Source organism: Calliopsis andreniformis, chromosome 5, assembly GCF_051401765.1.
Source record: "Calliopsis andreniformis isolate RMS-2024a chromosome 5, iyCalAndr_principal, whole genome shotgun sequence".
NCBI classification, from domain to species: Eukaryota; Metazoa; Arthropoda; class Insecta; order Hymenoptera; family Andrenidae; genus Calliopsis; species Calliopsis andreniformis.
Window position 1 is genome coordinate 1,829,822 of NC_135066.1, and position 15,118 is coordinate 1,844,939.

The 15,118-nt window shown below is 35.2% G+C and overlaps 4 protein-coding genes and 1 long non-coding RNA gene across 9 annotated transcripts in view; 4 read left to right on the forward strand and 1 right to left on the reverse strand.

Moving 5' to 3' along the window:
- LOC143179553 (uncharacterized) overlaps nt 1-806 on the forward strand; it is a 4,047-nt gene extending 3,241 nt beyond the window's left edge. Inside the window, 2 exon segments of the mRNA XM_076378850.1 lie at nt 30-229; nt 302-806. Coding sequence (XP_076234965.1) covers nt 30-229; nt 302-507 — 406 coding nt within the window. The 3' untranslated portion in view covers nt 508-806.
- The window catches only part of LOC143179483 (uncharacterized), a 13,076-nt gene extending 6,953 nt beyond the window's left edge, over nt 1-6,123 (reverse strand). For 2 of the 4 annotated variants that reach the window (XR_013001973.1, XR_013001972.1), the window contains exon 1: nt 5,673-6,113. This is a non-coding gene — a long non-coding RNA (uncharacterized LOC143179483). Of the gene's footprint in view, nt 1-5,672 lie in introns of all 4 variants that reach the window. The other 2 variants (XR_013001975.1, XR_013001974.1) reach the window with 2 other exon arrangements.
- Nucleotides 1,086-3,711, forward strand: Ras (Inosine-5'-monophosphate dehydrogenase ras). The gene is made up of 2 exons (XM_076378734.1): nt 1,086-1,736; nt 2,138-3,711. Exons 1-2 carry the CDS (start codon nt 1,410-1,412, stop codon nt 3,380-3,382), a joined length of 1,572 nt encoding a protein of 523 aa, XP_076234849.1. The 5' UTR covers nt 1,086-1,409; the 3' UTR covers nt 3,383-3,711.
- Aimp3 (aaRS-interacting multifunctional protein 3) lies at nt 4,470-5,442 on the forward strand. Its single transcript, XM_076378743.1, has 4 exons — nt 4,470-4,675; nt 4,757-4,960; nt 5,036-5,131; nt 5,228-5,442. Exons 1-4 carry the CDS (start codon nt 4,592-4,594, stop codon nt 5,357-5,359), a joined length of 516 nt encoding a protein of 171 aa, XP_076234858.1. The 5' UTR covers nt 4,470-4,591; the 3' UTR covers nt 5,360-5,442.
- Klp31e (kinesin-like protein 31E) lies at nt 5,836-15,078 on the forward strand. 2 transcript variants are annotated; one of them, XM_076378728.1, is made up of 16 exons: nt 5,836-6,153; nt 7,472-7,856; nt 8,027-8,473; nt 8,551-8,659; nt 8,738-8,941; nt 9,025-9,326; nt 9,403-9,646; nt 9,720-10,621; nt 10,686-11,035; nt 11,116-11,304; nt 11,388-11,510; nt 12,658-12,826; nt 12,889-12,994; nt 13,086-13,640; nt 13,721-13,991; nt 14,182-14,743. In XM_076378728.1, the coding sequence occupies exons 1-16, from the start codon at nt 6,119-6,121 to the stop codon at nt 14,252-14,254; spliced, it is 4,464 nt and encodes a 1,487-aa protein (XP_076234843.1). In that variant the 5' UTR covers nt 5,836-6,118; the 3' UTR covers nt 14,255-14,743. The 2 variants fall into 2 exon arrangements, with proteins under 2 accessions (XP_076234843.1, XP_076234842.1); XM_076378727.1 differs by lacking the exon at nt 14,182-14,743 and adding an exon at nt 14,939-15,078 and having other exon boundaries at nt 5,878-6,153.
- Nucleotides 15,079-15,118: the final 40 nt, after the last annotated feature.

Below are 15,118 nucleotides of genomic sequence, written 5' to 3' on the forward strand. Positions count from 1 at the left end.
ATATTTTTTTAATACATTTTTATTTTCAGAGACACAAATCTGCAAACAGATGTACAAACAAAAGAACTGTATGTTAATCAAGATACAAAATCATCATCAGATCCCATAGCAAATACTCAAAGTATTAATGCAAGTCCACATTTAAATGATAATGAACTAGACCTTGACAAGACAAGGTATATAAAAAGTAAAGAAAGTGACAATAAGTTCCTGGAACTAAAATCTATCAGTAAGCAGCCAATTTACATAACAGTTTATTTCCATATAGTTATAGTTAATAATTATTTCCTTTCATTTCTAGTCTTTTTTGGTGGTATGATGTATATCTTAATAATATTTCTGCCAATGTTGTATGACTTTTTCTATCATGAAGAATACAATGATTATGAAAATATGAGTTACTTGGAATTGGTAGTAGATTATGTTTTATCTTCATTTAAAGAAGCATTTGGCGATGTCTTCAGTATTGCAAAACAAATTATTTATTACCCAGTAAGATTACAATAGAAGTTATAAAGTACATATGTCTTCAAATGAACTTAAATTTTACATAATTTTGTATGATTTCTAGCATGCTTGTAAGAAATGCAACAATATTGCATAAATTAGCGATGATCACCACATCATTTACAAGTTTAACAATATTTTATTATAGTTCCTTCTTTGTCTATTAATTGATATTTGTTTTTGTAACGAACAAGTATTTTTATAATCGATTCTTCATATGTGCACCAACGTTATTTGTATACACGTCTTTACAATTAAAATTTTACTTAAATGTTACATACAATCAGAACATTATTCATTTCATAATCATCGAATTATCTACGATCTAAACTTACCTCTTGCAACTTGCTATTTTTTCATCGCGTTTACCGCCAAACAAAACGTGTATAAATCTTCGACTGAATATTCAAAATCCACTTAAACATTCAATTAACAATTTTTCATACTGTTCCAGAGTTTACAAGTAAATTAAGGTTCAAAAGAGTTTTTTAATTTTACGTTCTATAACTTTGGAGAACAGAGTTTATTTCATAGAAATCACCGCTAGATGGCTACAGCAATTACATTCCTAAATTTGATATCCTGAAAAGTACTTGTGAGAATAGGTTATCCTTCGTTGCCCTCTAGTGGCAACTCTCGAAGTAAGACTGCTAGCAGCGCCATCGTCGGGCGAAAAGATGAAACACGATTTTCCCGCAGACTACAAAGACACTGTGCGCACGTTGATTTCGGTCATTTTGCCTGGTGATTCCAAGCCGGTATTCACGGAGGGTTCGTGTCCTTAAGATCGGTGCCAACGTGAACGGCGACTTGCAATAGCACGTTTATTCAGTTTTGACCACGATTGAAACAGCCTCTCAGGGAAAGGGGTGAAAGTAAACATTAATTAAAAATAGTGAACGATGGCAGACTATGTGATCGGTGGTACGAAACCGGCAGATGTGTCGCTGCCAAACGATGGACTTTCAGCGGCAGAGTTATTTGCCAATGGTGACGGTCTTACTTACAATGATTTTATCATTCTGCCGGGATACATTGATTTTACTGCCGACGAGGTTGATCTGGTGTCGCCGTTGACGAAGAAGATTTTGTTGAAAGCACCGCTCGTATCATCTCCTATGGACACAGTGACCGAATCCGACATGGCCATTGCCATGGCCCTGTGCGGTGGAATCGGTATTATACACCACAATTGCACGCCGGAGTACCAAGCAAACGAGGTCCATAAGGTATATATTCCTTGCGATTCAAATATTCTCCGTTTCTCTGGCAACTACCGCGCAGTTCACGTTTGCGACAGCTCCGGGAAATGGTTGTTCATTTTGTATGGATACAGTGGGAGATTTAGATTTCAGTTTACCTTGTGTAGAGTTTCTAGCAGTATAATAATGGGTATGGTAAATGTAATTATCTAGGGATTAAGGGTGTATTATTAGTTTGTTAGTAAATAAGATCTGTATCAAAGAAAATTGAGACAAGGAATTCAGTTTACTTTATTGGATTATTTGTTTTAATCCTATTTATAGTTACATTTCTATGTATAGATGTATTGAAGAAAGAAGGGAATTATTTTAATGATGTAGGAAATTTAATGTTACATATATTTTGTGAAGAATGTTTTTTCTTTTAGGTGAAAAAGTATAAACATGGATTCATTAGAGATCCAGTTGTTCTGTCACCCAATCATACAGTTAGTGATGTTCTAAGTGTAAAAGCTGAACATGGCTTTTGTGGTGTCCCTATCACAGATACAGGCAAAGTGGGAGGTAAATTGTTGGGTATTGTCACATCTAGAGACATTGACTTTTTGGAGAGTTCAGCCAATCAACATTATACCAAGCTAGAAACTATAATGACAAAATTAGAGAATTTAATTACAGCAAATGCTGCTGTAACATTGCCAGAGGCAAATGTGATTTTAGAGAAGTCTAAGAAAGGAAAACTTCCAATTGTTAATGACAAGGGAGAATTAGTGTCTCTAATGGCAAGGACAGATTTGAAAAAAAATCGTAGCTATCCAAATGCTAGTAAAGATGATAATAAGCAATTAATAGTGGGTGCTGCTATTGGCACCCGTAATACAGATAAACATAGATTACAGCTTCTTGCTGCTGCAGGTGTAGATGTAATTGTTCTAGATTCCTCTCAAGGCAATTCTAAATATCAAATTGACATGATCAAGTTCATTAAAGCAGAATATCCAGAGTTACAAGTGATTGCAGGAAATGTTGTGACAACTATGCAAGCCAAGAATCTTATAGAGGCTGGAGCTGATGCTCTGAGGGTTGGAATGGGTTGTGGCTCTATTTGCATTACTCAAGAAGTTATGGCTGTGGGAAGACCTCAAGCAACTGCTGTATATAAAGTTGCTGAATATGCAAGAAGATTTGGTGTGCCTGTTATAGCCGATGGTGGCATTCAATCTATTGGACACATCATTAAGGGTTTAAGTTTAGGTGCTAGTACAGTCATGATGGGATCCTTGCTGGCAGGTACATCTGAAGCACCCGGTGAATATTTCTTTAGCGACGGCGTGCGTCTTAAGAAATATAGGGGAATGGGTTCTTTAGAAGCTATGAATAGGAAGGATGCACAAGGCTCTGCAATGGATAGATACTTCCATAATGAAATGGACAAGCTGAAAGTAGCTCAGGGTGTCAGTGGTTCAATAGTTGATAAGGGAACTGTACTAAAATTCTTGCCTTACTTACAGTGTGGCATTAAACATGGATGCCAAGATATTGGAGCAAGATCTATTTCTGCTTTAAGATCAATGATGTATAATGGTGAACTAAAATTTGAAAGAAGAACACATTCTGCTCAGCAGGAGGGAAATGTTCACAGCCTCTTCTCGTATGAGAAAAGGCTTTTTTAATTAAGTAAATATGACATGAGTATCTTGCAAAGAGTACCTGCATTTAATTGCATATAATTTGTCAATTTTAACCAATTTTATCTCGAAAACAAAATCTATTTTAGATCTTCAATTTTAATCTTTTTAACTTATCATTGAATACAACTTATTTTACATGTACTTATAAAATGCCACTTGAGAGGCAAATTTGCATATTATACATATATATGCAGAAAGAAGTATACAAATTAATTCTGAAGATCATTGTTAGAAACCTCGAAAATTTACGGAAAACTTGTTATCTAATTCTGTAATATGTCAGTTTATTAAAACACACGTATGTGCGCATATATTCTTTAAGTAGACTCATCAGTTTAATTATAATATGATATTACAATGTTATAATTGATTCCTGAATCAGAATGTAAATGTATGTTATTGCAATATTTTTCCTTGCTGCATTCAGTGTACCTGACTTATGTTATTAATATGTACACAGTGTAAAACTTTTTGGAAATCTCTGTAAAATTTCTATTGAAATCCGAGAAAAAGATCTGTAAAAATGATAAAAAAACCTCTCAAATATTCGTAATGCAGCAAGAGAGAAATAAGTACTAGTAAAAAAAGAATTTAGTGACTAAATGCCAAACTATGGGATCATTACAAAATAGAAAAGTGAATCAGCTCACATATAGGCTGATTACTCATTCCTATTACAACGTGATACCAGCAAAACTAATTTCTTAGATTCTTGTTATTTTATCATGTATTTTAATGTAATTTATTAAAATATATTTTTATGGTCTTGATTTAATGAAATCTATCTTTTGAGATGAAAGACTTAGGTCCAACTATTTAAACTAAGTCAACTGATTTTGTAATTTTAAATATATTAACTAACAAAAATATATTGAACCATTCTGATGTCTTTGATTTACAAATTTTATACAGGTGTTGTTACAATAAACTGTATATTTGAAATAAACTCTTAACCCCTGTTAAACAAATTCACTATACATTGTTATTATAATTACCTTAATTTATGATTTACCTTAACCACGTTAATAACCAGATAAATTACTGTGAGTACACGTTACGTAAAATTCCTTAATCTTCATACCCTTATATTAAATATCGCGCTCTTTTCAAGGATAACCTAAAAGCTGTTTATCGACCGGTACAAAAACACCGAAGCTCGGACGAGTATAATCAAATATAATACTTAAAACAATGGTTTTGTGCAATTTAGAATGTTTAGAGAAGATATCAAATTATTTAGATGTTTCGCCAGTGCAACTAGAAATGCACGAAAATGTAAATAACCAATTTATTAAAGTAAATCACATTTGAAAGGTCTGTAACTAACATATGTCATTTTCACATGTCATTTTCTAGGTAATCGTTAGTACAGAACGAGCATCAAATCAAAAAATCGAAGGATTCAGCACTATAATACAATCTCTAATCAAGAATTCGAAATTCCCCGATATACTTGGCAATGACAAGGAAATAGAAGCATTGTCGCGTCAATGGCTCGAGTACGCTGTTGTTTGTGTAAATTATGCTGACACTCCCGCTAACGCGAAGAGAATCATGCAGGTATTATTAATTCATTTGTTTATATAAGTGTATTAAATGGAAACACATGTCAGTGCCATGTTTGTTTCATTACAGGAATTAAACACTGTACTCAGAGATAACACCTACTTAACTGGTACAAGGAAAACCATTGCTGATGTAACATTATATTATGCTCTACATTCAATAATGGTAATGAGAATGAATATAGTGTAACAACTGGGACACAGGAATCCTTACTACATTGCACGGATCAATCTAATCTCTCTGTCCTATTTTTTGTTGTAGCGAGAATTAACCCTCCAAGAAAAAGCTCAATATGTACATGTGTCAAGGTGGTTTGACAACATGCAACAAGAAGAGAAACTGAGACAGCAATTAGATCTGATTTCGTTCGATCTACTACATTTGTTCTTATGAATTAAATAAATATATGATACTAATTTAACAATCGTTATAGATTGTTGTTAGAGTAGTTCAAAGTACATACAAATTTCATGCAATTGCATATTTACTTCCCGCAGGCAAAAAAAGAATTAATAAAACGAAGACAAAACCTATAACTGATACAACGCTTGCTACATGGATTTGATTAAACTAACTTCATTCTAATCCAAGAATTAATCTCCTCAACATCACAAATCCGATTCATTACTGGAGCAAAATGAAGCAAAAGCAAGAACCCAAAAACTATTTTACCATCTACTAACGTTATAAGCGAAAATATCCTTACCAGTCATCGATAAAGTAGATCTCGCTCAACACAACAATCGGTAACATTCAATCGATTTTTCATGCAGTTCTTCACATTTCTGACAGATGTCGCTGACCAGTCGCTTTCTGCCGTAAAGAAACCAAAGATGTCCGTCACGTATGATAGCAGTCAGAGATCTGTGCAGTCCTTGAGACCAACGCGACTAGGATAGAGGATTTCCCTTTCGTTATGAGAAATGTTTGAGTGGATTTCATGGTCGCCTGTGCGCGCGTTCGCATCGAAAAATGCGGAATATTCACGGCCGCCGCATCCAGTAACGCGTGCGCATTTAAGATACTCACGTATCGAGGAATTATAGTCGTCGTTTAATAGTTTCGGCCTAATCGCACCAGTTTCCCGTTGATTTACCCGTTCAAGTTCTACCACTTTCACGACTCGAGGAATTACACAATAACACATCGAGGATGGCCGATGACACGAGTGTCCGCGTTGCAGTACGGTAAGTACGGAGATATTATTTTTCCGAAAGATAAAGATCGACTAGCCGAAACAATTTTGAAAGACCGAAGACGCTGATTCCGCCGAGCAGACTGCATTGTCGCGAACTAAGCCAATTTACGCGGTGACAGTTCACGGCATCGACAATATTCGGTTGATAATAATCTAAAAATTCCCGCGGCACGCAGTTCGAATTTAAAGTGCCAGACTTTGATTTTTCACGCAGTCGTATTTTTTTCGAACATTTCGATCATTTACGCAAATATTATGACATACGTGTTTTCTCAGTGTATCTTATCTATTTTCTCATACTTTTTTATCCTTGCTCTTTTCATTTTCGAGCGGATTACCGTTGTTTGCCAGTTCGATAATCTGTATTGTGAAACGTATGGACACGCTTTACACTCTCATGATTTTAGAAAATTCCTCCGTGCAGACCGTTTCGAAAGGATTATGCGGATTTCTCGTTACAATCTTAGCGGAATGCTTGTATAAGTAGACATCCGTATTCTTTGCACGAATTATCCGAAAACGATGATGCAAATACTGTTTCGAAATATTGAGATTAAATTATCTGCATTCGTGAAATTAATTGCAGTATTGATAACAACGGGCTACGTGTTAAATAATTTTTTTTACTATCAATAGAAAACATATTTTTCTCTCTTTTATACATTTTTTATTCCTATTCTTTTGTCTATTTCTATTTTCTTCCGGAAGACGAGGCGTTTCGTTATTAGAATGTCATCAACATTTTTTTCTACGCAGTACCACTGTGCAAATTGGAATCGCATAATATCTCCTTTTAGAGAAACAGGTGCGTAGGCTTTATTACCGGTTGTATAATGTACGCGTGTCTCGATTTCCCGATGAATGAATTTCCCACCTCCCACTGCATTCCCTTCTTTTCTACGTAACCTATTAAGTTTCTACCTGTTTTCATCGTTCATACTTGTTTTTGTTTATCTCCGTATCGTTTACTTCGACTTTCTCACCTTCCTAGCGGGAGGTGCGGGATTCTTATGAATGACACGCGATAACAGCTGATACTTACGATACCGACTACATCGATACTTCCGACACCGACTACATCGATACTTCCGACGTAATGATATGACATAATACTGTCTGTATATAGGTATATCGAATGGCTATGCTTCGTGTTGATGCATATAGAAAATAATGATTGAGTTTATATGAATTGTAGATCTTTAACGAATAATCTACTTAAAAAATTATTTTTTAGTAAATAGAGAATACTCTGCAATCTGCTGATAGAGTATCAGCATTATTAATGATAACAAATATTTAAATTACAGAATAAGGCCTCAAGTAGCACGGGAAGTAATAGATATGTGCAGAATTTGCACACAAGTACCTCCAGGAGAACCCCAGGTCTTTCTTGGACCAGATAAGGCCTTCACATATGACTATGTTTTTGATACTGGTATAGGACAGAGCACAATTTATGAAACATGTGTTGCACGTTTGGTAGAAGGTGCATTGGATGGATACAATGCAACAGTTCTTGCTTATGGCCAGACTGGTTCAGGGAAAACTTATACTATGGGCACTGGCTTTGATGTGGAAGTGGATCAAGCTGTAGTTGGAATCATTCCTAGGGCTATCAGACATCTTTTCAATGGAATTGTAGAGAAGCAACAGTATGCTAGGGAACGTGCACAATTGCCTCCAGAATTCAAGGTTTGTATTACTGATACAGATGCACTCCTGTTACTCCCAGGAATGTAATACTGTCTTATCTCTGTATTATGTTACTATAGTGAGAGTGAAATTTAATATGTATGTGATATATCCACACAGAACTATATGAAAGCCAAATATATAGATTTTTAACACTGATTTTATAATAGGTGACTGCCCAATTTTTGGAACTGTATAATGAAGATTTAAAAGACCTGCTGGAACCAGGTGGGCCTAGAGGTGGTGCTCGTATTCATGAAGACACTTCAGGAAATATTCATTTAGCTGGTGTAGAACCACGAGTTGTAACTAGTCCAGAACAGGCATTAGAATATTTAAGATTAGGAGCATTGTCGCGCACAACTGGATCCACGCAAATGAATACACAATCGTCAAGATCACATGCAATATTTACGTTGTATATAAGGCAGCAAAGATGCATAAAAGTCGAGGATCCAGACGCTGACGTTGACACCAGCGGGACTGAACCAGCCAGCGAATTTGAAACTTTAACCGCGAAATTTCATTTTGTAGATTTAGCTGGTTCAGAGCGATTAAAAAGAACTGGTGCTACAGGAGACAGAGCAAAGGAAGGGATTTCCATAAATTGTGGATTGGTATGGTCTTAATATGTTTACACGTTACACAAATGGTAATGATTACTTTAGTAATGTAATTTTCTTTTGCACAATAGTTGGCACTAGGTAATGTTATTTCTGCACTTGGTGACAAAACAAAGAAAGCTTTACATGTACCATATAGAGATTCAAAATTGACTAGGCTTCTTCAAGACTCACTAGGAGGTAATGTGTAATGTATGTTTAAAATAAATGTTCTATTCATTAGTAGTCTTTTAATAAAAATGAATTCAATACTTACAGGCAATAGTCAGACTGTTATGATAGCTTGTGTTTCACCAAGCGATAGAGATTTTATGGAAACTTTAAGTACTCTGAAGTATGCAAATAGAGCAAGGAATATAAAGAATAAAGTTACAATCAATCAAGATAAGAGTTCAAGAACAATTGCTTCTCTTAAGAGAAATATACAACAACTTCAATTAGAGTTAATGGAGTATAAGCAAGGTAAATATGTAATACATTATTTTCATAGTGTCTAAAATTGGCACTACAAAATTAAAACTTTCATTTGTTGCTTATTTTTTTAGGCAAAAGAGTAGTTGGCGTAGACGGCGTAAATGATGCTTGGCACGAAAATCAAATGTTGAACAGCGAGTTACAAAGTCTTCGCACTAGAGTCAAAGCTCTCTCAGAAACAGTTGAAGCATTAACAGCAAAGAATGTTCTTCTGCTGGCGGAAAAAGCTGCTGGACAGTGGATATCATCGGGAGGTGGGAATCCGGAAGTAACAAGCTTGGTTCAAGGATATGTGCAGGAGATAGAAGAGTTAAGGGCGCGTCTTTTAGAAGCAGAGGCTATGTATCAACAGTTAAAAAAACGACAGATGCAGGTACATGAAAATTCCTACATAAAAATAGACTATACATGTAGAACGTTGTTCCTTCATGCAATTTTACTCTGTGCAGGTTAATGCAGCAAATCCTTATGGTGATTCTGGGTATATATATCATAGCGATTCAACATCAGTATTAAACGATGCCAAAAAGGAGTTGCAGAAGGAAATTGAAGCATTAACTGCACTGAAAGAGCAGCAGGCACAGACTACTAATACTACCAATAAGACAGGAGATGAAGGAGAAGGTGAGGATGCGGATGTTGGTCAAGATTCTGCAAGCGATGATGACTCAGATGACGATTCTGATAGAAAAGGTGTGTATAATTATATTTTACTAATATAAAATTACTAAATGCTGTGTATACTAAATAAATGATTGTGTTGCAGAGGAAGATGAAGAAGAAGCGGCTATGGGTCGTGAACTAGAAGCTTTAACATCAGATATTGACGTGAAGCAGCGGTTAATACAAGAATTAGAACTGTCTCAACGGCGGCTACAAACTATGAAGCAGCATTACGAAGATAAACTTGCCCAGTTACAAACTCGTATTAAAGATACACAAGAGGAAAGAGACAAAGTATTGCAATCATTGCAGCAACAACCAGCTCCACCAACAGAAAGAGTGAAGACGCTGCGTGACGAGTACGAAAAGAAACTTTCTGCGATGCAAAAGGAAATGCGACTCCTGCAAACCGCGAAGAAAGAACACGCAAAGTTACTTAAGAATCAGTCTCAGAATGAAAACAGATTGAAAGGACTACGCAACGAATTAGCAGAGATGAAGCGAGCGAAAGTAAAACTTCTGAATAAGATGCGAGAAGAAGCTCAAAGGCACAAAGAAAATGAATTGAGACGGAACAGGGAAATAGCACAGCTGCGTAAGGAAAGTCGAAAAAATGCGAACATGATTAGAACACTCGAAGCTGATAAAAGAATGAAAGAAGTTGTGCTTAGGCGTAAACAGGAAGAGGTTACAGCATTAAGGAAGCGAGACAGAGGTTTAAGTCAAAGAGTTGCGGGCAGAGCGCCGCCTAAACCTATTAATCCGAAAGCACTGAAGCAAAGGTGGCAGACGTTCGAAAGAACTATTGCAAAACAGGCGTTAGCTAAACAAGCAGCTGCAGAAACGGAGAGAGAAATGGAAAGACTACTTCAGGAACGAGAAGAATTGGGTAAGGAACTTGAAAAGCTCCAGAAACACAGAAACAGTATAGCAAATTCGAGAGGAGACACGACTGACATCGATGAAGAAATCGATAATGTGAAAAGTAAAATTAGTTATTTGCAGGTAAATATTTTTTCTTATAGTAATCAACGTGTCTTGAATGTACTCTTCAAATCGTTTTATATAGGATAGCATTGCCGAATGTCAACGTGACATGGTGGAAATGGGTGATGCAGAGGGTGAGAGTGAACCAGGTGTTGAAGCACTGATATCAACAATTCAGTCGGTGGATGAAGCTCAATACTTATTGCAAAGAATGTTAGCATTCACTGTAGAACAAAGTTGCGTAGCCGCTCAAAAGCAACTTGAAGTTCGGGACATGGAATCTCGGCTGAACCAAGTTGCCCAAGAGAGCGACGTGCAACATCAGTTGTTGGAACATGTTTTGCGGGATAGAGATCTTTTGTCCCTTACAAATAATCACCATAATACCTTAAATTACAGCCCTCCTAGTTCAAGAAGCTCATCGCCAGATAAGTGAGTTATCTAGTACTTTACTTTTTTTAATATGAGGTAACTCCGTGTTAGTAATATGCTTCTACAATTTTGAATATCAGTGAAACATATACTCATGTTATAATTGGAGAGGAGAGACAACGTAACAATAAAGTAAGGCGAAGAACTACACAACCTCAGGAGCTCCTTTATGGAGTTCAAGCCAGTCCAGACAATTTAAAAGCAGAGGAACAAACTCAGAATCATAATCATCCGCTTACAAGGGTACCTAGTGCACCAGGTAGTCTAAAGTAAGTACAAAATTTTGTCGACATTCTGCTTGACTCTATTAGAGTATTTTGAATACAATGTAATGAATGTTGGTATCTACTAGAGGATTAGTATTGACTAGAAGTCAGCATGGAAACATTACTGGTGGATCTCCAACTTTGAGTCGACGTGAAAGTACATCGCCAAGGTTACTGCGACGACCACTTCATCCTGGTGGAGGCTCCATGTGAGTGATAATCCTGCAGCACATCTTTATTTTCATATTTTTTACATATCTTTGTTTTGACGCTCTATTCTATGCACTATTGGCTAAATATTTTTCGTAAAAAAAATTTGTATACTATTTCAAACAAGTGCATTAATCGGTGTTTTCACCGAGAAGTTATAATTAGGTTTCAAAGTGGAGCCAAAAGAAGATAAATTGGTATTATAAATTGTTCGTCACAAACAGTACAAAACAAAACAAATATTGAAATATTGAAGTATAAAGAGATACTAAAAATACTAATATATTTCTTTATTTAATTAATTGAAAAGTTACTTTATACCTTTCATGTTTAATTTACACAAGAAAAGTTTAAATCATCAAATTTTATTTAAGTTAATGAATGTGAAATAAAGTTTCTAACTCATGTGCATGGTTATATTAGGAAGAAAATTGTATAAAATGTTGCCATGTCGTACATAAAACTTTTTAGTTCTCGGGCAAGTTGGTAATAACACTACCTTTGCAATTATTACTACAGGTATTTCAATAAGTTTGTTTTAATATTATACAGCCTATTTAATGTATTATATTTATATAAACATATATCTCTATGCCCTTGCATTATAAATATGTATAAATGTCACAAAAATTTCTATTTGTATGCTTTGCATAAAGGTCATAAATTTGTATATATGTAAGCAGTTATTTTGTATACATGTCAATTAATAAATAAAAGCACAAACATTTAACGTGCACTGTCCTATATGACAACATTCATAAAAAGACCCTTTGGTGGATCATTCTTTATTTTTTTGTTAAAATTATTTTAATATGTTGTATAATGAACCACAATTCTTTTGTGTATCATATATTAATCACTAAATTTTTTAATTTTGACAAACCTTAATGTTTAATATTTTCTTTTACTATGTGTTTTTTTCAAAATATAAAATATATTTACATGTTCTTATAAAGATTTAATGTTACAAAAATTAATACACTTACAATTCAACAGTGTTACTACTAATTGAATTCAATAAACTTATAACTCTGTCTTATAATGCACTTGCATGATCCATAATTATGTCTTGAGCCAACATAACTTAGCCTGGATTAGAGTTGATACCTGGCTAACTAACACGCTAACATAACAAACCTCAACTAGGGAACAGGTAGCACATACAGATGTGTCGTCACCTCCTGGATCGCCAACCACGTATCGACGATTCAACAGTCGAGAAGAAAACGTTTTCTCCAGGCTGACTGCAAGCAGACAACCAACAACAACTGATCCGCAGCCTATGAAAGGGATTATCTCACAATATCAAGGCAAGGTAAAAGTAATGCACACCAAGAATATTGTTGGACACTTGTAACCATGTGTAATTCTGTTCAGATACAACCGCGAACTGTTTTGCAATGCTCTTACGTAGCAGAGGGTCACAGTAAAGCTGTTCTGACAATATGTGCAACTGCAGATTTACTATTTAGTGGTTCGAAAGGTATTTGATACAAAACAACTACTACTATTATTTGAAAACTCTGTCTAATTTCAAGCTAGATACTAATCAATTAATACTACTCAATTTCTAGATAGGACTGTGAAAGTCTGGGACTTAGGAACTGGAATTGAGAACCTCACGTTGAGTGGTCATCCAAATAACGTGGTAGCAGTGAAATACTCATCGGTACATAATTTATTATTCAGCGTTTCGTCGGCCTACGTAAAAGTTTGGGACTTGAGAATGGGCAACAACTGTGTGAAAACATTGTTTTCGTCTGGTCAAGCACAAAGTGGGCCAATCGCTTTGTCAACTCCATCTCGAATGGTTCAAGTTCCTGTTGGTGAGACAACTATTAATGATTTAGTGCTTAGTATGGACGAGCAAGAGTTATATACTGCATCCAGCGATAAGGTCAGAGTATGGGATCTCCGTAAATTAACGTATAGTGGAAGATTAAGTACACCTCACACGGCAGCTGTAATGTGCTTGGCTGTGGCTGATGATGGTAAAGTGATAACAGGCAGCAAAGATCATTTGATATCTCTGGTTGAACCGAACACGTCTGGACAATCAATCAGTCTAGCACCACCACATTATGACGGAGTTCAGTGCTTAACTACTTGCGATTCGACACTATTTTCTGGTGAGCATTTTATAAACTTATTTTTTACCTTAATATTGATTCTTCGATTTACTATTGACATTCTATGCATTGTATTACAGGTTCAAGAGATATGTGCATTAAACGTTGGGACTTAAGTAGGATGGAACTAGTTCAATCACTGAATAATGCACATAAAGATTGGATTTTAGGGCTGTGCATGATTAATAATGGATCGGTAATGATATCTGGATGTAGAGGAGGAGTTCTGAAAGCGTGGTCGGTACCAAAGGAACAGGGAGGAGAATGTACTCATATAGGGGAAGTTCGTGCACATAGTTCTGCTATTAATGCTGTCACGACTAATCAGCAGCATGTTTTTACTGCAAGCAAGTAAGTATACTTTTTAACAAGGTTATTTATATTAAACTGATCCGAAGCATACTTGAAATATAGATTTTCCTATTCTTGAATACCCTAAAATCGTTAATATGTTACATGAAGTATCTTAAAACGTGTGCTTGGGTTCAGTATCTGTCACAATTATTTTTGGATAGAATAACATCTTGAATGTTGATTGCAGCTCTGGAGAGGTGAAGCTGTGGCGTATTCCTGAATCCTCATTATCCATGTCTATTTCCACAGTTTCCCTTTAATCTGATTCTTTCTATATTGCTGCGTATATTGTTGTTTTGCATTTATAGGTTGTTAATGTGGTAATGTGCATGTTTGTCCTAACACACTTTATGGCTACTGACAAAGTGTGTGGACATGTTTGTCACAGAAACCTTCTACAATTATAATGGGATGAATTTTCATCTTACTAATAAATCATGCCAAAAATAGTCAATTTAATTTTGATTACGTAATTGTTTCATTATTTAGTATCTTGCTTTTTACTTAGAATTGTCTTTCATTACATGGAGACAATAGCTTCTGTTTTGTTCACTTATCCATGATTTATGATTTCAATTTATGTTAGATTAGTAAACATGTTTCTAATGAAAAATGGCATTAATTTCAGATTTATATTTTCCTCTTCAACTTTCCATCTCTATCAAGATTGTGTGTGTACGAAGTATTGCTTTTTAAAAGTACATGTGCGATTTTGTAGTGAAACTTGGTCATTAATAGTGTGATTGCAGTTATGAATGTACTGTATGTAAAAAGAAATTTATGTTTGATCGAATGAACTCGCAGTAGGAAACAATATCTTTGCTATACTCATAAATTTATAACTCTTTCGAATATGAAAGTTTAATTTAATTTTTAATTACTTTGCTTCTATGTTGTTTACACTCCAATTTGGTGCTTTGCATGGTCACTGTGTCAACGCGAAGTGATGGGACAGTGAGGCTGTGGAGCTACAATAAGAGAGATGCAAGAACTTTCCAAAGAAGCAACTCGTTAAAAAGCTAATACACGCACCTACTGAAATATTGTATTTATTTCATAACTGATTTTTTTATTTATTCGTTAATTTGTATTAATTTATGACACAACAGAATGTTAATGCGGGG